Consider the following 19,634-nt stretch of genomic DNA (forward strand, 5'->3'; position numbering starts at 1 on the left):
GGACACTATGTATGTACTGGTTTAAAAACATAAAACGTGTGAAACCGAGTCGAGAACAGGAAAAAAGAGCTAAGGGAGCTAGTAGATGGCGTGTTTCAAGTGTTTCTTGATGGGAAAAGAGGTCCGTTGGTGGTTCCAAAAATATTGGATACCAATGCAAAAATAGCATGGAACGCAGAGTATAATCGGGTGCAGGGAAGAAGGAATGTTATAATTGCAGGAAAAAACATTCAGAACCTTCGAACACCTTTTTCGTATTCAGTTGAAAGAATGGGAAGTGTGACCCAGATGCTCAAAACTAGTGAAACTGCGGAAAAATCAATCCATAGCTTCAAATCCACTAAAAACTTTATATAGGTAAGATCACAAGAACAAACAATATTGTTCTTTCAACACAGTTTTTTGAGTTTCATAGTGTTATTGTTTTCTTGTTGAGGACTTGAAAATCCAAATATTTTGAGGCATAATTTCTATTGGCTCTACTCCGCCTTCAGGTTTGAAAATCTTTCAATTTATGGAGTGTTACTTTATAAATCAGCGGTTTTAAAATAAAACAACCTAGATTTTTACTTCACAGAAATATTATTCTGCAGTTCTGAATAAAGCTAACTCTCAGAAAATTAATTTAATTCTGGAACTCTATCAAATGTGTACACAACACCCGAAAAAGTATCATGACGTATACAACACTTGTCTATCACGTCGAACATTGTCAGAAAAAGTTGAAATAAAGAGCTAAAGTTTTTAGAATAAAAAATCAGAACTCAGGCTAGAACTTAGGCTTTAGTAATGTTTTCAACTAGGTATTTCACGTACAACCGTTCCTCACCTTCCCTTTCTTTGACCGTTCAAAGCCTCTCTAGGAAAACGATCCAGAAACAAGTCATACATTTGAAAAACATGGAAAAAATCACATAAAAATATAGCAAGAGTTTCATAACGGAGGCGCACCATCTGGGTGGAGAGTCTAATTTTAACTGAATGAGATCAAAAGATACGCAAGTTGCATCTGTTTTTAAAAGAACTTTTCATGCATAATTCAACCTTATTCAATGAAAATAATTTTAGTGAATATCTGAATATATTTATTGATGAGCTTTTTTTATTAGATATTGATGTCGTCATAAAAATGCAAGAGTAATGGGAAATTGGAATGCAATAGAGGTAGAATCAAATTTTATTTTTTCGGGGAGAACACCACAGACCGAGCATTCATCTTTTAATAGAACACCTATTAAACTTGTATTTATTAAATAACAATATTTTCTTGCCCTTTTTTCAGAAAACAAATGGATTAGCAAATTAACAATTCAGAACAGAAAATGGTTAAATAAGATTTTGAGAGGTGAAATTATAAAAATAACAAAAAAAGGTCTCCGTCATTTTCATCGTCTTCGAGTAAAAGAAACGTGTGTGTGAGTGAATGAAATTGCCCGTTGTTAATCCAAGACAAGAAAGGACGAGACACTTTCTAATTAATTTATTTTGTTTCAGTACATCTTCAAAACATAGTAGCTTTGACGCCTCTAGAGATCCGCAAGGGATCGCTCGGCAACTTTACAAAACACAAAATACAAACTGAAAAAACCGGAACGTGCTCTTTAGGTGAATTTCTCTCAACTTCCTTCTTGGCAATCAGCGGAAATAAACAAAGTGAATCTTAACCAATGAACAGTAAAAAACTTCGCATCTGTAGAATTCCACGAGGTAAGATGACACATGAACATACATAAAACAGAATTAAGTTTCATTTGTAAGTTTCATTTGTAATAGATCTTACGTTTCGATTTAATTATCAGTTTGGATAGTAGAATATGTATGGTCAATAATTTTAAGGCTATAATAAATCTTATTAATTCTTATTAATCTTATTAAAATCTTATTAGTACCAATTTTGGCTTGTTAACTAAAATGCAACATTGACTTTCGTTAGTTAACCATACAGAAAATATTTTTATTGGAACCAATGAATATGCTACTATACTTCCTTGGTCATTCTTCGAACTGTTAAAATATGCAACATTCTTGGTATTGGCTCTGCAAACTAGTAACAATGGTGTCACAGAAATTCTATATTGGTTGCTTTTTGAACATCACAAAAGTCGGCACAAAAAAGTTTGATCTTGAAATTCACAAGAGTATTATTAGATAAATGAGTTATTTGTGACGGAGACTATGACAAACATCCGTTGAGTTCTTAATCCAAAAGCTCATTTAATGATGTTTCTTCTGTCGTTACACCAAAAAACATCGATCAGAGTGTTAAATAGTAGATGGCACGCGAACATTATAAATTTATAAAATTTGGAAATGAATCTGTAACATTTATAGAGGCATGTTATCAATGAAAGATAGGATAACAATTAAATTTGTGAAGCTGCTGTTCTTTTGCAAATGAATGATGAAGCTGTTGAAGTGCATTCCTTCGGTTGCCAAATTCCACTGATGTTCATCTAAAGCTTCGGAATTCGTTTTATAGATTTTAAGCATACCGGCACTGGGCACATCCTACCAACTTTTTTAAAAAATATCTTTGCCTAGAAAAATATAGTTAATTTCATTCAGTCAAGGCGCAGCCTTTACCCCGCCTTGTCTACGGATCCTGAACATATTAAGGGTGTCAATAAGTTCCGGGTCAAAATTAATAACTTTTTTCGTGGCGAATCAATTTTTCTGAAAATGTAGGAATTTATGTTATCAAACATGGTCTTCCATTTGACGGTACTTTTAAAAAGTTTTGACCACTCCATGTATCCCAGCTCGGAGCTACTTTTTTCATGCGTCTGCACAATCTCGCTTCTTTTTAACTTTCATTTGAGACTTGTGTGCGGATGCAATCAAGTCTAAACAATTTTTCAACATACGAATCATTTGAATTTAATGCTTCACGCACAAGCGGCAATGGAAAACATTATTTTTCAGTGCATTTTTTGAAATTTTTGAGATTTTCTCGAAATCTAAATATTAAATTTAAATGTTTCGTATGTTAAAAAATTGTTTAGACTTGATTGCATCATTTCTGTACAAAAAATCGAGAATTATTGACAAAATTTTTTAAGATGATTTTTTTGACGATCCACAAAAAACAATTTTTTGAACGAATTTTTTTTCAAACTTTTATTGTATTCTTACAATGTATATTTAATTAATCAAAATCCGCACACAAGTCTCAAATGAAAGTAAAAAAGAAGCGAGATCGGGCAGATGCCTGAAAAAAGTAGCTCCGAGTGGGATACATGGAGTGGTCAAAACTTTTTAGAAGTACCGTCAAATGGAAGACCATGTTTGATAACATAAATTCCCACATTTTCAGAAAAATCGATCACCCACGAAAAAATTTATGAATTTTGACCCGGAACTTATTGACACCCCTAATATATATATATATATATAAGATTCCGGGAAATGATGTGCAGCAATCTTTGTTAAACTTCCCATTCAGTTTAGAACTTTACAATTAAAATTTTAATTTTGCAGAGAAAATATATAATCAATAAACTCACTGATACACAAGAAGCTCCATTGACAGTTGTACCATCGGGAAGATTCGTAAAATCAACGTCAGATGAATTCACCCATTTCCAAGCACCATTATTTGTTTTTGATAACCCAATCCATGTTTCTTGACTACTAGAAGTAAATGACAAAAGATCATCAGAAAACAAAGGAGAAGACAAAACTAGATCTGAAATGTTGTGTTTGGATGTTAAGCAAGTCTAATATCAACTTTTTACGGATGTTGCCTCGTCTGTCGTCTCAAATGATGCCAAGTGAGCTCCCAATTCTACACATTCTTGCTCAGCGGACTCTTGTGTCAATACATCAACCATTTTCTGAATATAGATTGTTAGATTACTTGAAGTTGAAAAATCCAAAATTTAAATACACAAATTCCTACTCTGTAACAATTTCCTCCATATGGCACCCAACCATTTTGACAACCAACATTACATGGTTCTGAATTAGAAATATCTTTTCAATTCAGATAAATGAATTGATCCTTACCAACGGTCGAAACAGATGTTGAAATAGTTGTTCCAGTACCGGAAGGATATGTCTGTTGTTTTTCTGAATGTATCCATTATATAAATCAGGGGTGGCAAAGGATTTTTTCAGCAAATTGAAATTTCCGGCTAATCGGCAAATCGGCAAACCGGCAAATTGCCGATTTGCCGAATTGCCGTGAAAACGGCACTTTGCCGAAAATTTTCGGCAAATTGTGGTTTCGCATCTTTTTTTTTTGGAAACTTCAGAATTTCTATTTCAAAAGGCAAAATTAAACGCATCCTATGAATGTTATTACATCTTTTTTGAAACGTAAGCAAATTCTATGAAAATATGTAGAAAAAATGGAAAAATTAAAAAAGGCACAGTTTTAAGTGTTTCCGTTTTTAAAAAAATTCCTCTAAACATTTCCGGCAAATATGATATTCAGCAAACGGCAAATCGGCAACCCGGCAATTCGCCGATTTGCCGAATTTGTCGACAAATCAATTTTCCGAACGGCAATCGCCGCCCACCCCTAATATGAGTATTTTTAATTAAGATTAACATAATAATCATTTAAAAACCTACTAATAGAACCCAGATCGAGTTTGGCAGATGCTGATGAAACTACAAGAATATAGGCACAAAAGTAAATAAAAACCTGGAAACGTTTCATATTTTCCACTGACAATGCTAGAATCGATTCTCCACTAATCGCGCCGAAGGGATTAATATGTGTGTAGAAAGTTTTTTCAAAAAAACATTGTTTTATGATGAAAAACGAAAAATACCGAACCAACAAAAAACATTAATAACAAGAACAGTAATGAAAAATTAAGCTGCAGCAGAGTCGAGCATCTTGCTCATATAAGGACCATCCAGCTCGTATCCAAGTTTACGGTAGTACTCTCGAGTTCCAACGCCCGAGATGACTGCGATTTTATCGGATCCATGTTCTTCTCTGGCTATCCTTTCAGCTTCTTCCATCAAAAGTGAACCGTATCCTTGATGCTGGAACTTCTTGGGATCACGATCCGCTACCGAAACGACGGATCCGTATACATGCAACTCGCGAACCACTGACACATTACCCTAAAAATTTGATAATATTTATGTCCAGATAAACTTCGTTACCTTCAACTCTGGCCGATGGGCTTTATCTGAAATTTTTCTCAATCGAAGAAGTCCAATAAGAATGTCTTGTTTCGGATCCTCATAAGAGATAAACGTCTCCCAACCACCATTTGCTGTGTAATCTCGCCTAATGAGCTCCACATCTTCAGGACGAACTTTATTATGAATCTCTTGAATTCCAACTTCTCTCGTTCGAACGTCTCGACATTTCAAACCGAGTTCTTTCATTTTTGCCATCGCATGTTCACGAAGATTTCCATGTTCAACGCCTGAAGATTTTTTATACGTCATCAATATTATCAATATAACAAAATTACCTGAAGATACTAATGGCATGGGGATATCTCTTTGCACTCGATACACACGTGTCCATGGCGGAACTAATGATAAGATAGTAGCAATCAAATCAACAAGAACTGATGGTGGATAACTTTGATATCTTCCAGTTTTCCACAACTCATATAGTCCTGTTCCACGAATGACCAATGTTGGGTACAGCTTCAGACCGTCAGGTCGGAAGGCTGGACTTTCAAAAAGTTCCAGAAATTGTTCCTTGTCTCGTTCTAGACCAACATTAGGGAGATCTGGCATCATGTGAATGACAACTTTGTATCCAGTATCCTTTGCCATGTGAAATGTCTCGCACACCGATTTTACAGTATGACCTCTATTCGTATCACGTGCAACATCTTCGTAGGTCGACTGGACACCGATTTCTAGTCTTGTACATCCATAGAGAAGCATATCGTTCAGATGACGGGGTAGACAATAATCAGGACGAGTTTCAATAGTGATTCCAATACATTTCATTTTAGACCTTTCAGAATAAGCTACTGCTTCTTCAACTGACGCTGATGTATGTCCACTCAGTGCATCATGTAGATTTCGAATGAAAAAGTCTCGATAATCTTCAGGCAGCGACATAAATGTTCCTCCCATTACGATGAATTCAACCTGAAAACTATGAAAATAAAATATATGAATTTCTAATAATAAAGCTCACTTTATCAACTGAGTGTCCGAGTTGCATCAATTGATTGAGTCTTCCACGAGTTTGCAAATAAGGGTTATATCTAGCACGAATTGCACGCATACTTGTAGGCTCATAACCGGTGTAACTTTGTGTTGAATACTCGAAATCAGAATCTGGCCCACCGGGACAATAGACACAAATGTTTCCAGTGAAATTGATGTGAGGACAACGATGTGGTTTGCTCATCACTGCTACAACAGCAATTCCAGAAGCAGTTCGAACTGGTTTTGCCTTGAGTTTTGGAAGAAGGCTGTCTTTGTAATCGGACGGAACTCCAGCGATAATGTCAACGAGTTTCGGTTGAAAACTCAGTCCATTCTTTTGAGCAACCTGAAAATATTTATTGAAATGTGTTTTACCGCCTAACCACATACGATGCATTTCAGCCGATTCAAGTTGACATCCTTTTTTTGATTGTGAGCTTCAATAAGAAGCTTGACAATTTCATTTATTGTTTGTGCCAGTAGTGCTCTTTGTGAACCCTTCTGATCCATCTGAATACAGTTTTGATACATTTCCTATTCAAATTGATGTTTTAGATATAAATTGGAATATTAACCGACAATGAACTCAAAAATCGCTTTCAAGATGACCAGTGTATTTCAAACTTAGAAATTTCGATATACATAAATAGAACACAGACCGAGAAGTGATCATGAAAGTTGGGTGTTGAATATAATAAAGCGGAAAAATTATTTGTTGAGATTCAATGGAAAATGGTCACTGGGTGACGTGTCAGAAAAATACCGGAATAAATATGAAATAAAATATATGGTGGATCATACATACAAATCGAATTCATAGAACACTTATACATTGAGAACATGATTATGGCCAAGTTGGGGCTGCAATTGGAATCCTGGAAATGGTTTGAACGCCATTCTTCTCGAGGTCATCGTAGTTATTGTTAATGAATTGATCAATCAAAAAGTGGATTGCGTCGCGAACTTCGGAAACTTGACCACGCATTATATCGATGCATGCCAACCTAATTCTGGTGCCAGGAACAGTGCTCATCGAGATACGCAACTCCGCAATATCTTCTTCGTAATCGTACTTGTCACTGCACATAACATCAATCTGGAGAGGCGTCAAATCGTGACGAGAGTTTTTCAAAGCGCGTTTCGTATTGCGACGTCCAACCCAAGCTCTTGAAGTTACAAGGAAAATGGCACCCTGAAATTAATAGTAGTTGTAAACGTCACATTCTTTCTATTCTATAGAACTAACCGTTGGAGTACATAAATCAACAACACTGGGTCCTTGCTCATTCGGACAGACATTAAAGCGAAGAACTCTAGTAAGAAGGAGGAAAAGATCACTCGAGGTTATCACCACGGCTGGAAGTTGTACTGACAAGTACTGGTGCTCGGCTCCATCAGTTACTCTAGTTGATATACTGATTTTTGGCTCTCTGCTCTTCATAAGCATAGTAGCCATCGTGTTGGTTTCCAGAAGATAGTTGATGTGAAAATGATTTTGTTTCAACTGAAAATATAACTTTTAATCCATAAACAATCAAAATAATGCTTACAATGAAAAGAGCGTTCCGAATAAGACCATTTAGTAGTTTGACCGCGTCTTCTGTTACTTTTGCCGAAATATTATGAGTAATATCCATGGGATCCATCAACATCAACGGAGATTCTTCAACGCCTCCGTGCGCACTTGAGAGTGTTTTTCTAAAAAAAAATATACAAATTAGTTGTGAGAAATTAGTTTTTAACTTACTTTTGCATCGCTTTCTTCCCGTAAATCGCTTTGTTCGTAAAATCAAAGTTGGCATAGTATTTGAAAAGCTCTCGGAAAAACTTGCAATAATCGCCGAACAGAGTGTCAAAGTTGTATTCATTGACTCGAGAATCTCGCTTTGCTTGAGGATTCACATGAACCTTGTTGGTTGCTGCTTGAACAAAATGAATAACGAGCTGATTGATGATGTAAGAGTTCAGCTTTGTCTTGACTTCAAGCTTCTCTTCCTAAAATAATGAAGTTTAAGAACTGCCTAATTCAATATATAATTACCGGATAGTCACCCGATAGCAACTTATTTGATTTTGCCCAGTGTACGATGAACATCATTGCATTTTTCATTCTACTTCCCTTCGACTTGTCTTTTACGATGAATTCATGCAACAAGCTCGCCTTCTCAACACTGATTTGATTGTGAACTGATAGATCGTATGACACCTGAAATGAATGAATTATCAATGTTTGAAAGCGTCAACATACATTCATTCCTTCCACTTCGATATTTTTGAAGACTATGATTGGAGTGCGTGCAGGTAAGAAACGCATCTCGAATTTAGTTTTGAATGCACTGTTCTCGTTGAAGCACCGGTAGAGAATTTTGATAATTTCCTCTTGTGGGTATGTCTCAAGCTCCGATTTGGTTAGTGGATGAGTGATGAGACACTGTAATTGTATATTGTTTCAGGACAATTTACAGTAATTTTTGTACCTTTGGATTTGCCACAACTTCGTTCAATGGTCTTACATTTGTAGAAACGCGTTGACCTGGAGCGCTGACTGATTCCACGTTAATGTCCTAAAAACATTATTGTTTCTTAATAAAATAAAATAAAATTATTTTTCTAACAACTTACAATGTCTGAGTAACCATTTCGCCGCACCGGTGATGCAAAAGAGCCGAACATCTCACAAGCAGAATTTTGAATGAGCTCAGAAACCCCTTGTTCAATGAAGGAAAATCCATCTTCGAGAATTTTTAAGCGTTCAGGAAGTTCTTGACAGATAGCCATTGTCAACACTTCCAAAAGCTCGTCGTTATTGAAGTGCGGTTGCGAAGTTTTCATGAAATCAATGGCATCTTGAAGTCTGAATCCGTTCAAGCCTAGAAGGGGAGTGAACACGATTTTCGTCTGAAAATAAAAGGAATTGTATACAATCAGCTAAAAATAATTATTTACATTGTTGATTGCAAATCCTTTAGCGATGGAATCGTGGCAAATCCTGTTGGCTTCATCTATTGATTCCATTTGCAATATCATAAACTGATCTTGATCTTCAGGTGTTGGAGAGTATCCTATTTTCTCCTAAACGGTTTAATTTCAAATGCTTGTTTTCACAGCATAACAATATTTTTTACCTTACAACCAAGTTTATACTCAACCGACTCCACGAAGACAACGACAGCAATTGCAGAAGGAACCATAGCTGTCGTATCATTTCGATTCCAACGAGCAACAACGAATTGACGACTATCAAACGTTTCAACCAGTTGCAAGTTTGAAGACATTATCGCATAACTGAAATATCTGGAAAAATATATAATTTTAGGTAAACAAAGAGGATGGAGAATGGAATCATGCGTTGCCATGGAATCGAATACACTAGGGAATCTTCGTCGAAAATTCGAGCAAAACAATTTTCATTATAATAAACAACACATTGCATTTTGTTATAGGTTACAAATTAATTGGAACGTGCGCATTCAGGGATTTAAATTTTGCGTTTATCAGAATAATAATAAAAAAAGAGTAACAAATTTTAAATAGATTCGCGCAATAAAAAAGTTTTTCGAAAAATGACTGAAAAACTGAGTTGATAAACTACACGCGCATCGTTATATCGGAGTGTCGTAAGTGGCGGATTTTCAAATAAATTTTTATTGACAAATTTTAGTTGTGGACCTAGTACTAGTATGTATTTGTCTAGTAAGTTTTCTCTGCATTGCCTTTCTAAAGGGAAAAAGTTGTTTTTAAAAAAAATTATTAAATAAATTTTATAAAATTGTCTTAGAAATTATTTGCATTGATTGATCAGAATCCTTCTAATCAACCAAAACTTATGCCTGCTTAAAAATTATAAACATCATTCCATAAACATCGGTCTTTCAAAGATTGAATTTGAATTAATAATATTTTTTATTTGGAATTGAGTTCGTCTACAAACGAAAAAATAAACGGAAATTCGATTCTGATTGCTGGGATTCGAATAAAAGGACAAGCATAACATAAATCGGAAATCGAATTTAGTATATAAATGTAAAAATATCAAAAATGTACAAAGATGTTCCTTTTGGTTATATTTATTCTACACTATGTGCTCGCTTTTCTCGGAATTGTTTTCAATACGATTTTGATTTTTCTAACTTTATTCAGAAGCCCTAAATCTATTGGAACATTTTCTATATTATTGACTGTCAGAGGTGGATCTGATGCACTTGCTTGTTTTTTTGATATTTTCAGTCAATCAAGGTAATTTCCAAATTTTATTTTGCATTTCCTAGCAATGCACCATGTTCTCGATATGCTCTAGTTTCTTCCAATAATGTCAAAATTAAGCAGGGCCGTTTTCATGTTTTCCACGCTTATATATAATTCATGAGATTACACTTTCAAAAAAGAACCCAAATTTTTTCTTTATACTCCAATGGCGAGTTGAGCTATATATAATTAATTTCAGATTAATCCCAAGTGGTACAACACTTGGAATTGCTTCAACTGGACTTTGCAAATATCTCAGTGAATGGTCTTGTTTTCTGGGTTTCAGTCTTCAACTTCATTTTCATTCATATTCTTTTCATCTTCTAATTCTCTGTTTTATATTCCGATGTTATGTTCTTCTGGAAAGATATCCAAAAGCTAAACAGCTTATCATTTTAATTTGCATTATATACTTCCCATCATACTTGCAAGCAATTTTCGTATTCATTGATAACAACAAGCCAGAAGATGTTCGACAACTTATTCAAATTCATCATTCTCAATATAAATTACAAGATTTTGTTATAAATGGACATGCTGATCTTCGAGAATTTCCGTGTTTGTTTTCATATCTTCTAATGCTTATTCCAATTATCCCTGGATATTTGATTATGTATGGGCTCCGCCGAAAAATACACTTCAAGTTACGAAATGCAATTCTCCGTCCGGAAATTCGAGAAAAACATAGACAGCTGACTTGGGTTAGTCTGAAAATGTAAATTATTTTGAAATATGATTTATTGCAGGCACTGACAGTTCAGACTATTGTTCCAATTGCTTTTATATTCTCATCAATTTGTTTCCTACTTGGTCAGCTGAGGATCGTTGAATCTCCAGTTCTTGAAAGTTTCACACTTCTTTTTGCCGTTTTGGTTCCCGTTATCAATCCATTGATTACCGTTACTTTTATCAAACCGTATCGAGAATCTGTCATGAGAGCAGTTGGAATTGATCCTAAAATTTTGATTTTCATGTCACGAGAATGTTCTGTTGCACCTGGTGATACAAATTCTTCAATGTTTGGTAGTTTTGATAATTCATCAGTTGCATCAGTTACATCAAAATTCACAATTACATTGGAGAAAGGCACATTTGACTGAATATTCCAATTAAACTTTTTAAAAAGTATTTTTCATCCACCTTGTGAAAACGACTCATTTGATCTCAGTGATGATCATGTTTTCTATTTTATAAAAATTTTATTGGATGAACTTATTATTTACATTTGATTTAAACAATTATAAGGACACTTGACACATGAATTCGATTTTGATTATTACTGTTTGATGTTCGTTCTCCGGGAAGAAATGAGCGGAATGAGAAGAAATTGGGTCATTGGTTTTAGATTATGGATACAGTAATAGAGAGCCAGATGAGCACCTGAGCACAAGTTGAAAATTGAGGAAAGAGTATTTTAAAATTCAAAGACCAAAAATGAAAGAAATTTAATTTTTGAAGAAATAAACGGCAAACAATGTCATAATAGAGACAGTAAGTTTAACGAGTGATGATGAATTGCAAAGATCTCCACGGCAACAGCAGGCCTTATCGGTGTTAGTTCCAACGCATCCATTTTGCTGAAATAATTAGTAATTTGATAAATATGGTTTTCTTTCTCAAAATTAGAATTTCTCTGAGCCAAGAGATGAATTCCACAGGTAAAAATAAAAACTTACAATGCAAAGGTTAGAGGATCCACAGGCTCTTCCTGAGACGAAAGTTTTGTCATTGTTAAAATCTCTGGATTCCAAATAGCTTTTGTAACAATATTGAGCGTCAGCTGGGCAGTCGACCTATAAATATTGGCATGAATTATTTGTTTTGATGAGCTGGAAGTTTCATTTTTATTTTCAAGCCAAGATGTCCACTTTTGGCACGCAGGTATGTCAGCAGGCGTCCGTGCCTGCATATCACCTTGAGCTCTAGCGAGTTTATACAGTGATAATTTAGATTAATAACTTTTTTTCATCTTTAAAACCGGATAAAGTTTGAAGCTAGTGGCGTTCAAATAATGAAAAATGTTCTTACTAATGGGCTATCATAAGTAAATTCGTGTTTTTTCAACTACTTCCAGCAATATGGATAATTTGACTATTAACTCATTGCTTATCTCGTTTAAAATCTTACCCATGTCTTCATTGGATTCTTCATCAAATTGGTGCTTGTGTAATCATGGCACCGAAGTGTATCGGCATATGGGAAAATGCAGAAAAGAGCAGAAATTGTGAAAATAGCAAACGACGAGGTCATGGTTATAATCGACAACGAACTGACTGTAATGTAAAAGTAAAATAAAAGATTCAGAGGGGTGGGATTATTGGGTAGGTCGTTGACTTCTCCACCTCTTTTCGTTTGTTTGTTTGCGCAGCCTGTAAATTGTAAACTTGTAGGTAGAGAAGCAAAGGTAGAGGAGGAAAAGAAAATAGAAAAAGAGCGAAATATTTAGAGAATCTCCGCAATCTGCCAAAAGGTGTGAAAAGTAGAGAACAAGGCGAATAATGTTGATCTTCTCAATTATTTGCGTATTACTCATTGGTTGTCAAGTGTACCGGGTCATTTTGGCATTTTTCATCGGACTTTCAAGAACTTTAAAGGGAAGTATCAAGAAAAAACGAAATATACAAAAAGATGGATGATGAGTAAACAAGGCATTTGGGCAAGAACTTTGAGACAAGCAAAGAGTCTAAAAAGTTGCGAAACAATTGTTTAGTGAACGTTGTAGATCTGTTAGAAGTGTTTTTGTAATAAATATTTAGCTTCTTGATCATATTTGCGGATTTTTAAAAATTCAAAAACAAACTTGCCAAATAACTATTTGTTGCAAGTTACGTAGATAAAAGTAGTAATGACCTCGTTGGCAGCAACTTTTCATTTATAACTTGGCATTGAGCTATCTAAAAATAGAGTTGGCACACTTCTTTAGTTTTGTTATTTGCTAAATCAAAAGCTTATTCTGACTCAAATTATATCAACTTCATTTTAATCAGAGACTGGAATCTCACTTACATCCAATTAGATCAGATGCAACATTGTATATGTACGATGCGTTTTTATCGAAAACACCAGTAAAGAATTTCTGATATTGGAAGTAATATTGATAAAGACTGAGAAGTCAAGGTTTGAAATCTCGTCTGAAGCGAATATGTCAAAATTGTTTAAATTTTTGAAAACTGGAATTAAAAATTCACACAACAACTTTTTTAAAACTTTCAAATGTCTTGAATAAAATCTTAAAACCTGCAAAAAATGATGACAAAACTATTTTGAGTTTGCATTCAATAGTTTCAATGAGTTGTTTTTCACAAGATTACAGTTGTATTTACAATCAATCAAATGCCACGTAATGGATGAAAAATTTAGAAGGTCAAGAAAAGATCATTGTAAGTTCATATCAACATTTACTTTTTTGGCACATTTTTTTGTTTGCCAATCCCAATGAAAAACCGTGTCATGCTTGGATATGAAATTGAAAAGAGACTTGGCATTGGAAAAACTACTGCTCTTCAAATTGTTTATTTCAAATTTCGTCATTTTTCTGGATCTTTTTTTTTGTTTTTTTCACGAGTAAAAAACAAACAATTCGGAGAAAAGTTCAGACAACAGTCTACTATTTTTGTGATCAAATTTTGTAGATTTTATTTATTTGTTCAATTATTTGTAGACCAAGTAAAATGTTTTCCAGATACCAATTGTACATGTATTCCTAATCACATTAGAAGGTTTTCTATCTTTTCCCCTAAGCCACAAAAATAGATCAGTGCTATCACGAGAGAACAAACAAAATCAGCCGCCGATATATATTGAATTTGATTTATCTGCGATGGTGCTCCCAAACATTTACCATCGACTTTGTCAGGTTGTCAATAAAACTGTTTTAATATGAAAGTAACTGAAGAAAAACGAGAGAAAAAGAGCACATGAAATTTGGATTCGCGCGTGCTCACGCGTTGAGCAACAATTTTTTGTTTGCTGATATTCTTGAAGAAAATGAAAAAGTAAGAACACAAGTTTGTTCTGTTAAATAGACATTTGGACAAAACCTGATTAAAAATACATTGTCAAAAAGACAAGTGGCGCGCAAATTTTGATCTTTCATTAATGTATAGACTTTAGCAAGTATATAGACTCTAGCTTGAAATTGCTGAAACATTGTACAATGATAAAATTGAACTGTAAAAACTGACAATGGGAAATGGTTTCCAAAATTTTCAGCGGTGAATATCGGTAAAAATCTTCATTATTTTTTTACATTTTTTTTTCAGAAAATATAGAGTTCAATTTTTTAAACTGCAATGATCAAAAGTTACATCTCTGTAATTAATATGAAAATGCTTAACTAATGTCTGTTGCTTTTTCACAAAGAGATTCGTTCCAGTTTATGTTGTTTTTTTAAGACATATACCGAACAATTTTAAATGTAAGGTATCGACAGTTTGATCAAATTTTGGTAAGTGTCAGTTTGATTTTTTGAATAAACTTCTAAACGAAACTGCCTTTCTCAAGCGAAACTTTATCAAGCAAATGACCAAAAGGAGAGTAATTAGACAGTTTTAACGGTTCAATATTAAAACGTAAAAATTTTCAAAAAAAAGTGAGATGAGGATGAGGGAAAAGTTGAAAAGTTCCTATCCGTTAGTAATTCGATACTTTAACTTTTCTACTAAACGAAAAAATGAGAAGATGTTTGGTGTATTCTGCTTTCAAAAATTGTGTTGTAAGCTTTCGGGTAAAGTAAAAGTAAAGTGGGTTATGTATAATTCATCTCTAAAAAAGAGGTTAAATTTACAATGAACACCAGAATTTTTATATTGATTGTGCACCGTTCGGATTCTGAAAATTAAAGAAATTGACCGAATATTTTTAGAGAAAATATGATTCAGTTGTAGTTGTTTTGTCAAATAGTCAAGTAAATGATACAAATCCAGAAAACTCCAATTACCAACGAACAAGATATTCCAACAAAAATTGTTTTATTTACAGTAAAAAAGATAAGGAAAAAGAGTTATCTAAATCTTAAGGTACATTGACCAAAATTTTATGTTCTAATTATGTTTTCATTGTTTTAACTTAAACTTAATTTAAACTGTTTTAATTTAATTGTAGGGATTCGAATATTCGAGACAGCTCCAAATTTCTTGACAATCCCAATTTTTCAAAAGTTTGCCAATTTACCAAAACTTCACAAACAAATTCAAAAGTGTCTTATCTAGATTTTTAAAAATTTGTTCTTCTCCACTTGTTCTCTTAATAAAATAAATTCTAAATTTTGAACACTAATTAGTGCACTAATCAATGTTTTGAATTTTGAATAAAATAATTTTAAAATTTTAAATGTTGTAAATTTTTAGTGATACTGTAGGTACAAGGAAACTATTTTATTGAATTCTTGATCAAAGAAGGTAGGCAGTTTATATAAATAATCTTATTGTTAGATACCATTTTGAATATATGTTTCAGTTCCAGAAAAATAAGCTATACATAGTATCGATTTGGAACATATATAACGAAAACAGACGTCATGAAATCACACATTGGAAAAGTGAGAAAGTTGTTGAGTAGAGGAGGTGACAAAAGTGAGATGCCAACTCACTTATCCATTCTACTCGTTTTGTGCTCTTTTCCACTTTCTGATGTCTGCTCATCTTCTTATTCTTCAAGCGTTTTGTCTATTCTCACACCTCTCCAATCTTTCAGTTTCTGTTTTTAATGTCTAGACACGCGTGTAACGTACAACATAAATGTTTGACGTCAACCAGATGTAGTACAATAAAAAATATATTCAGATTACCTAGAAAATTACTTCGGTCATGACCACCAATTTTTTGATTTTTCGATTTTCGAAACCGACATCGTTGAAGAACATTCAGGTCATAATTTTTTATTTGAAAAATAATGTTTTCTATGTATTAATTCGGTTTAGTCGATCGAATATGTACAGTTGAGAATTACTAGAGTACGGTGCGCAAGTATGCAAACTTGCGTAACGGTGTTTACACATTTGTCACGTTTCTCTGCGTCTCTTCGTCTCAACAATGCTTGCACTCCGTCACATTTTCGAATTGTCGGCCGATATCGGTATTTAGATAAATTCAGTGCTCTCCTTTTTTTCTCCATTTTACTTTCATCAATCTTTTTTAAAAATCAATATTCAGCAAACTATTGAAAAATTAATTCAAAAAACACGACTGGTCGGAAGTTATTTGCATAATCAATAGAAATTTCGTTTTCCGCTCGCTGTCAGTGTTTTGTCCTGTTTGTATTTCCCAGTGCACTTTTCGAGTGGCTCAAGTTTTTATCTATTTTCCTGCAAACTTGCATATATTGTTTTCTTCCAGAAGCCTTTGATATCTCAATAATTTTATACTTGTTTCAGAAATCGAGCAAAAACCAAGATGGCTGATCAAACCGCGTCTGCCGAGGTTGCTGTAAGTTATTAAAGTCCATTTTCTATTTTACTGGGAAACAATATTCAAAATAATGTATTCAACACATTTGCAATTTTAGACCGAGAAGATGGACACTGCTGAAGCTCCAGCTGCTGCCCCAGCCGCATCTGCAGCCGCTCCAGCGGAAGCAGAGAGCAACGAGAATACGACAGTTCCATCAAACGTCTTGTCTGCCAATGGAGGACAACAGACTGGTAATCAATCGGCACCGCGCAACACAAGTACTGTTCCAACTCGTCAATATCTCGACTCAACTGTCGTACCAATTCTTCTGCAAGGACTCGGTGCTCTTGCTAAGGATCGTCCAGAAAATCCAATCGAATTCCTGGCTAACTTCCTGTTGCGCGAGAAAGACCGTTACAACGCTGAGAATCAAAACCCAGCCGGCCAACAATAAACATTAAAATGACACATATTGTGTGAAGAACCGGCAATATTCCCTTCTAATTTTCGTATATTACATTTTGTAACTTATTCGTATTCCTTCAAATTTAATCTGCCACCGAGCGCTTTATATATTTCTTCATCATGATTTACTCTTCACCCGTTTCATACATGTTTCTATGAATGAATCGATACCAATCATATATTTCTGTTCAAAGTCTGAAAAGGTTTCAATTCCTTGGGATTATTTACTATCAGTTTATTCTTATTAATTTTTTTTACTTTAAAACATTATGCAGATGCCATCCAAACTGTTCGTCGGAAATTTGCCAGATAATGTAGATTCCAACAAATTAAAGCAGGTGTTCCAACCTTTTTGTAAAGTAACAGAATGCGATATTGTGAAGAATTACGCGTTTGTGGTATCATTTCCACTACTCCAGCTATATTTAAAATCGAATATTTCAGCACATTGAGGAAGACGATGTAGATCCAATCATCACACGATTGACAGGATATACAATTGATGGAAAAGTAGTTAATATTAAAAAGTCAACTTCAAAATTGCGACCGACGCCTGGGATGCCGAATCGTTGCTTTAGGTGTCAATCGGATGAACATCGGACACCACAATGTCCACAAGACCCTACAAATAATCAAAAAACTGAGTAAGCCCTCATACTTGATAACAGTTTTCGTTAAACAAAACAATTTCAGAAATGGTGTACAGACTTTGAAATTTGATTTGACATCTGGAGCTGGAGTAAAACGATCAGCTGGTGATCCGATCATAGATTCTGCAAAAAGAATCGCGTACGGTGCTCAATCGGTTGTTGAGCCTGAAATTCCACAACCAATGGACCCGTAAGTTATTGCATAGTAATATTGTTTTAATTACTCTTCATAGTGCATTGATTGTTGCAAAAACCGTGTCAGAAAACCCGGAAAAAGCCCTATTCGCAACATTTCATTATTTTTTATCAGAACTTTTTGGACTAAACTTTTCTATCAATTGTTAATAACACATTTAAGTTATTTAAAACTTACCTGAAAATTAACAAAAAAACATTTTTCTCAATGACTTCTTATCCGTTATTTGTATTCTCTCAATTTTGTCCTCCGTCCCATTTCAGCATTTAATTGATATTTCACTTTTTCCAGAGATCTTCAAGCCTTGTACCAGGAGTATCAATTATCGAGACAACGTTATGTTTATTATCGTGATCGTCTACTCAAAGAGATGGAAGCTAAACAACATGGATCAACAGCTGGATTTGCTTTATCATCTTCATCAACCGTTCCTGTTCCTGTTGCATCAGCTCCTCCTGGAGCCACACAGTACTGTATTCCCCCGAGTTTCAGACTTTTTCAAACTATCGGCGCATTTTTACGGAATATTTTTCTTTCAATCGATTTTTCGCTCTAACCTCGAAATTGTCCGATTTCTTTCTCCTTCGTTTCAATTTCTCCGTATGCTCTACAAAATCGTTACATTATCGTAATTTCTGCGTTGAAAGTCCGTTAACTTTCAGTCATCTTCATTACCGTAAACCGTCGCTGTCACCGTCGTCTCTTCAAAAACGTTATTCAAAATCTGAATGCTGAAAAATATTTTTCATATGTATCTATTTTCAGACTTTCTGCTGCTCCGGTTTCCTATCAACCAAATGCCCCACCAGTCATTGCTTCAATCAATGCTCCATATGCGGTTGCTTCTAACTTGAGAGTGAGTTGTTCATTTTTGGTTTTTGTGCATTAAATAATTACTTACAGGCTCCATATGCGTTACAATCGGCTCCATACGCATCGGCTGCATCGGTCAGTTTATTTGAAAATTGTTTCATTTCTAAAAGTAGAACGATTAGAAACATTTATGTTTGCATTCATCAGTCTTTTCTGATATCATATCCGTTCTTAACAGTTAGCATTGAAATCGTATGGCCAAAAATCAAATCTTATCATATAATTTCCAGGCGCCCTACGGATCGGTGACACCTGCTGGAGCCCCGAGTAATGTTATGACGACGCAACAGTATTTGCAACAAATACAGCATCAACAAGCTACTGGCTCACCAGCCCCGGTTCCGGCTCCACCACGTAAGTTCTTTGAAGTATTATTGGAAAAAGTACATATTCTCCTCAATTAAGTACAATCAATTAGTGGAATGTTACTTTCAGGATTGTACTAGCTTCTCTGCTTCTCAACTTCAAATGATAACGATGAAATCGGAACAAAATCAATTAAGAATCTCACCACCCGCCCCCACCTCTGTTCCTTCACATTTTATCACTGTTATTGTACCTTACTGAATTTTTGCAAACACATTGTCATACCAATTATTCTTCATTTATTTTTAATTATTATAATGCCAATATAAACTAATATTAATCAATTTCATCGGTGAAAATGGTATTTTGTAC

The 19,634-nt window shown here is 34.4% G+C and overlaps 7 protein-coding genes and 1 non-coding gene across 10 annotated transcripts; 4 read left to right on the forward strand and 4 right to left on the reverse strand.

Annotated features, from left to right (window-relative positions):
* Window positions 1–2,310: 2,310 nt before the first annotated feature.
* On the reverse strand, window positions 2,311–4,676 carry clec-224 (C-type lectin domain-containing protein). The gene is made up of 6 exons (NM_001047742.4): window positions 4,576–4,676; window positions 4,006–4,068; window positions 3,899–3,957; window positions 3,728–3,833; window positions 3,504–3,685; window positions 2,311–2,453 (listed from the first exon to the last, which is right to left on the reverse strand). Exons 1-6 carry the CDS (start codon window positions 4,661–4,663, stop codon window positions 2,364–2,366), a joined length of 588 nt encoding a protein of 195 aa, NP_001041207.2. The 5' UTR covers window positions 4,664–4,676; the 3' UTR covers window positions 2,311–2,363.
* A 58-nt stretch (window positions 4,677–4,734) lies between these two features.
* On the reverse strand, window positions 4,735–6,648 carry elpc-3 (Elongator complex protein 3; the record flags this gene model as incomplete). Its single annotated transcript, NM_073654.5, has 5 exons — window positions 4,735–5,079; window positions 5,122–5,390; window positions 5,439–6,075; window positions 6,125–6,484; window positions 6,529–6,648. 5 exons carry the CDS (start codon window positions 6,646–6,648, stop codon window positions 4,822–4,824), a joined length of 1,644 nt encoding a protein of 547 aa, NP_506055.2. The 3' UTR covers window positions 4,735–4,821.
* Window positions 6,649–6,738: 90 nt separating this feature from the next.
* Window positions 6,739–9,432, reverse strand: usip-1 (U6 snRNA-specific terminal uridylyltransferase). The gene is made up of 10 exons (NM_073655.9): window positions 9,264–9,432; window positions 9,085–9,210; window positions 8,761–9,036; window positions 8,616–8,702; window positions 8,387–8,569; window positions 8,180–8,344; window positions 7,886–8,133; window positions 7,689–7,836; window positions 7,385–7,642; window positions 6,739–7,330 (listed from the first exon to the last, which is right to left on the reverse strand). The coding sequence occupies exons 1-10, from the start codon at window positions 9,411–9,413 to the stop codon at window positions 6,983–6,985; spliced, it is 1,989 nt and encodes a 662-aa protein (NP_506056.1). The 5' UTR covers window positions 9,414–9,432; the 3' UTR covers window positions 6,739–6,982.
* A 754-nt stretch (window positions 9,433–10,186) lies between these two features.
* Window positions 10,187–11,590, forward strand: srd-4 (G protein-coupled receptor; the record flags this gene model as incomplete). The annotated part of the gene is made up of 3 exons (NM_073656.2): window positions 10,187–10,374; window positions 10,583–11,084; window positions 11,130–11,590. 3 exons carry the CDS (start codon window positions 10,187–10,189, stop codon window positions 11,481–11,483), a joined length of 1,044 nt encoding a protein of 347 aa, NP_506057.1. The 3' UTR covers window positions 11,484–11,590.
* On the reverse strand, window positions 11,564–12,754 carry ZK863.8 (UPAR/Ly6 domain-containing protein). The gene is made up of 3 exons (NM_182389.5): window positions 12,511–12,754; window positions 12,060–12,176; window positions 11,564–11,960 (listed from the first exon to the last, which is right to left on the reverse strand). The coding sequence occupies exons 1-3, from the start codon at window positions 12,631–12,633 to the stop codon at window positions 11,829–11,831; spliced, it is 372 nt and encodes a 123-aa protein (NP_872189.1). The 5' UTR covers window positions 12,634–12,754; the 3' UTR covers window positions 11,564–11,828.
* A 3,183-nt stretch (window positions 12,755–15,937) lies between these two features.
* ZK863.11 lies at window positions 15,938–16,023 on the forward strand. Its single transcript, NR_069689.1, has one exon. It is a non-coding gene; the product is annotated as an Unclassified non-coding RNA ZK863.11 (non-coding RNA).
* A 733-nt stretch (window positions 16,024–16,756) lies between these two features.
* dpy-30 (Dosage compensation protein dpy-30) lies at window positions 16,757–17,415 on the forward strand. Its single transcript, NM_073657.8, has 2 exons — window positions 16,757–16,808; window positions 16,888–17,415. The coding sequence occupies exons 1-2, from the start codon at window positions 16,776–16,778 to the stop codon at window positions 17,224–17,226; spliced, it is 372 nt and encodes a 123-aa protein (NP_506058.1). The 5' UTR covers window positions 16,757–16,775; the 3' UTR covers window positions 17,227–17,415.
* A 95-nt stretch (window positions 17,416–17,510) lies between these two features.
* Window positions 17,511–19,604, forward strand: rnp-1 (RNA-binding protein rnp-1; the record flags this gene model as incomplete). 3 transcript variants are annotated; one of them, NM_001269479.5, is made up of 8 exons in its annotated part: window positions 17,511–17,635; window positions 17,682–17,881; window positions 17,931–18,077; window positions 18,375–18,551; window positions 18,849–18,939; window positions 18,987–19,031; window positions 19,187–19,310; window positions 19,392–19,604. In NM_001269479.5, 8 exons carry the CDS (start codon window positions 17,513–17,515, stop codon window positions 19,400–19,402), a joined length of 918 nt encoding a protein of 305 aa, NP_001256408.1. The 3 variants fall into 3 exon arrangements, 2 of the variants coding, with proteins under 2 accessions (NP_001256408.1, NP_001256409.1); NR_069690.1 differs by having other exon boundaries at window positions 17,513–17,635; window positions 18,375–18,939; window positions 19,392–19,402; NM_001269480.3 differs by lacking the exons at window positions 17,511–17,635; window positions 17,682–17,881; window positions 17,931–18,077; ... (1 more) ...; window positions 18,849–18,939; window positions 18,987–19,031 and having other exon boundaries at window positions 19,232–19,310; window positions 19,392–19,402.
* Between the last annotated feature and the right edge of the window lie 30 nt (window positions 19,605–19,634).

Source organism: Caenorhabditis elegans, chromosome V, assembly GCF_000002985.6.
Source record: "Caenorhabditis elegans chromosome V".
Taxonomy (NCBI): domain Eukaryota; kingdom Metazoa; phylum Nematoda; class Chromadorea; order Rhabditida; family Rhabditidae; genus Caenorhabditis; species Caenorhabditis elegans.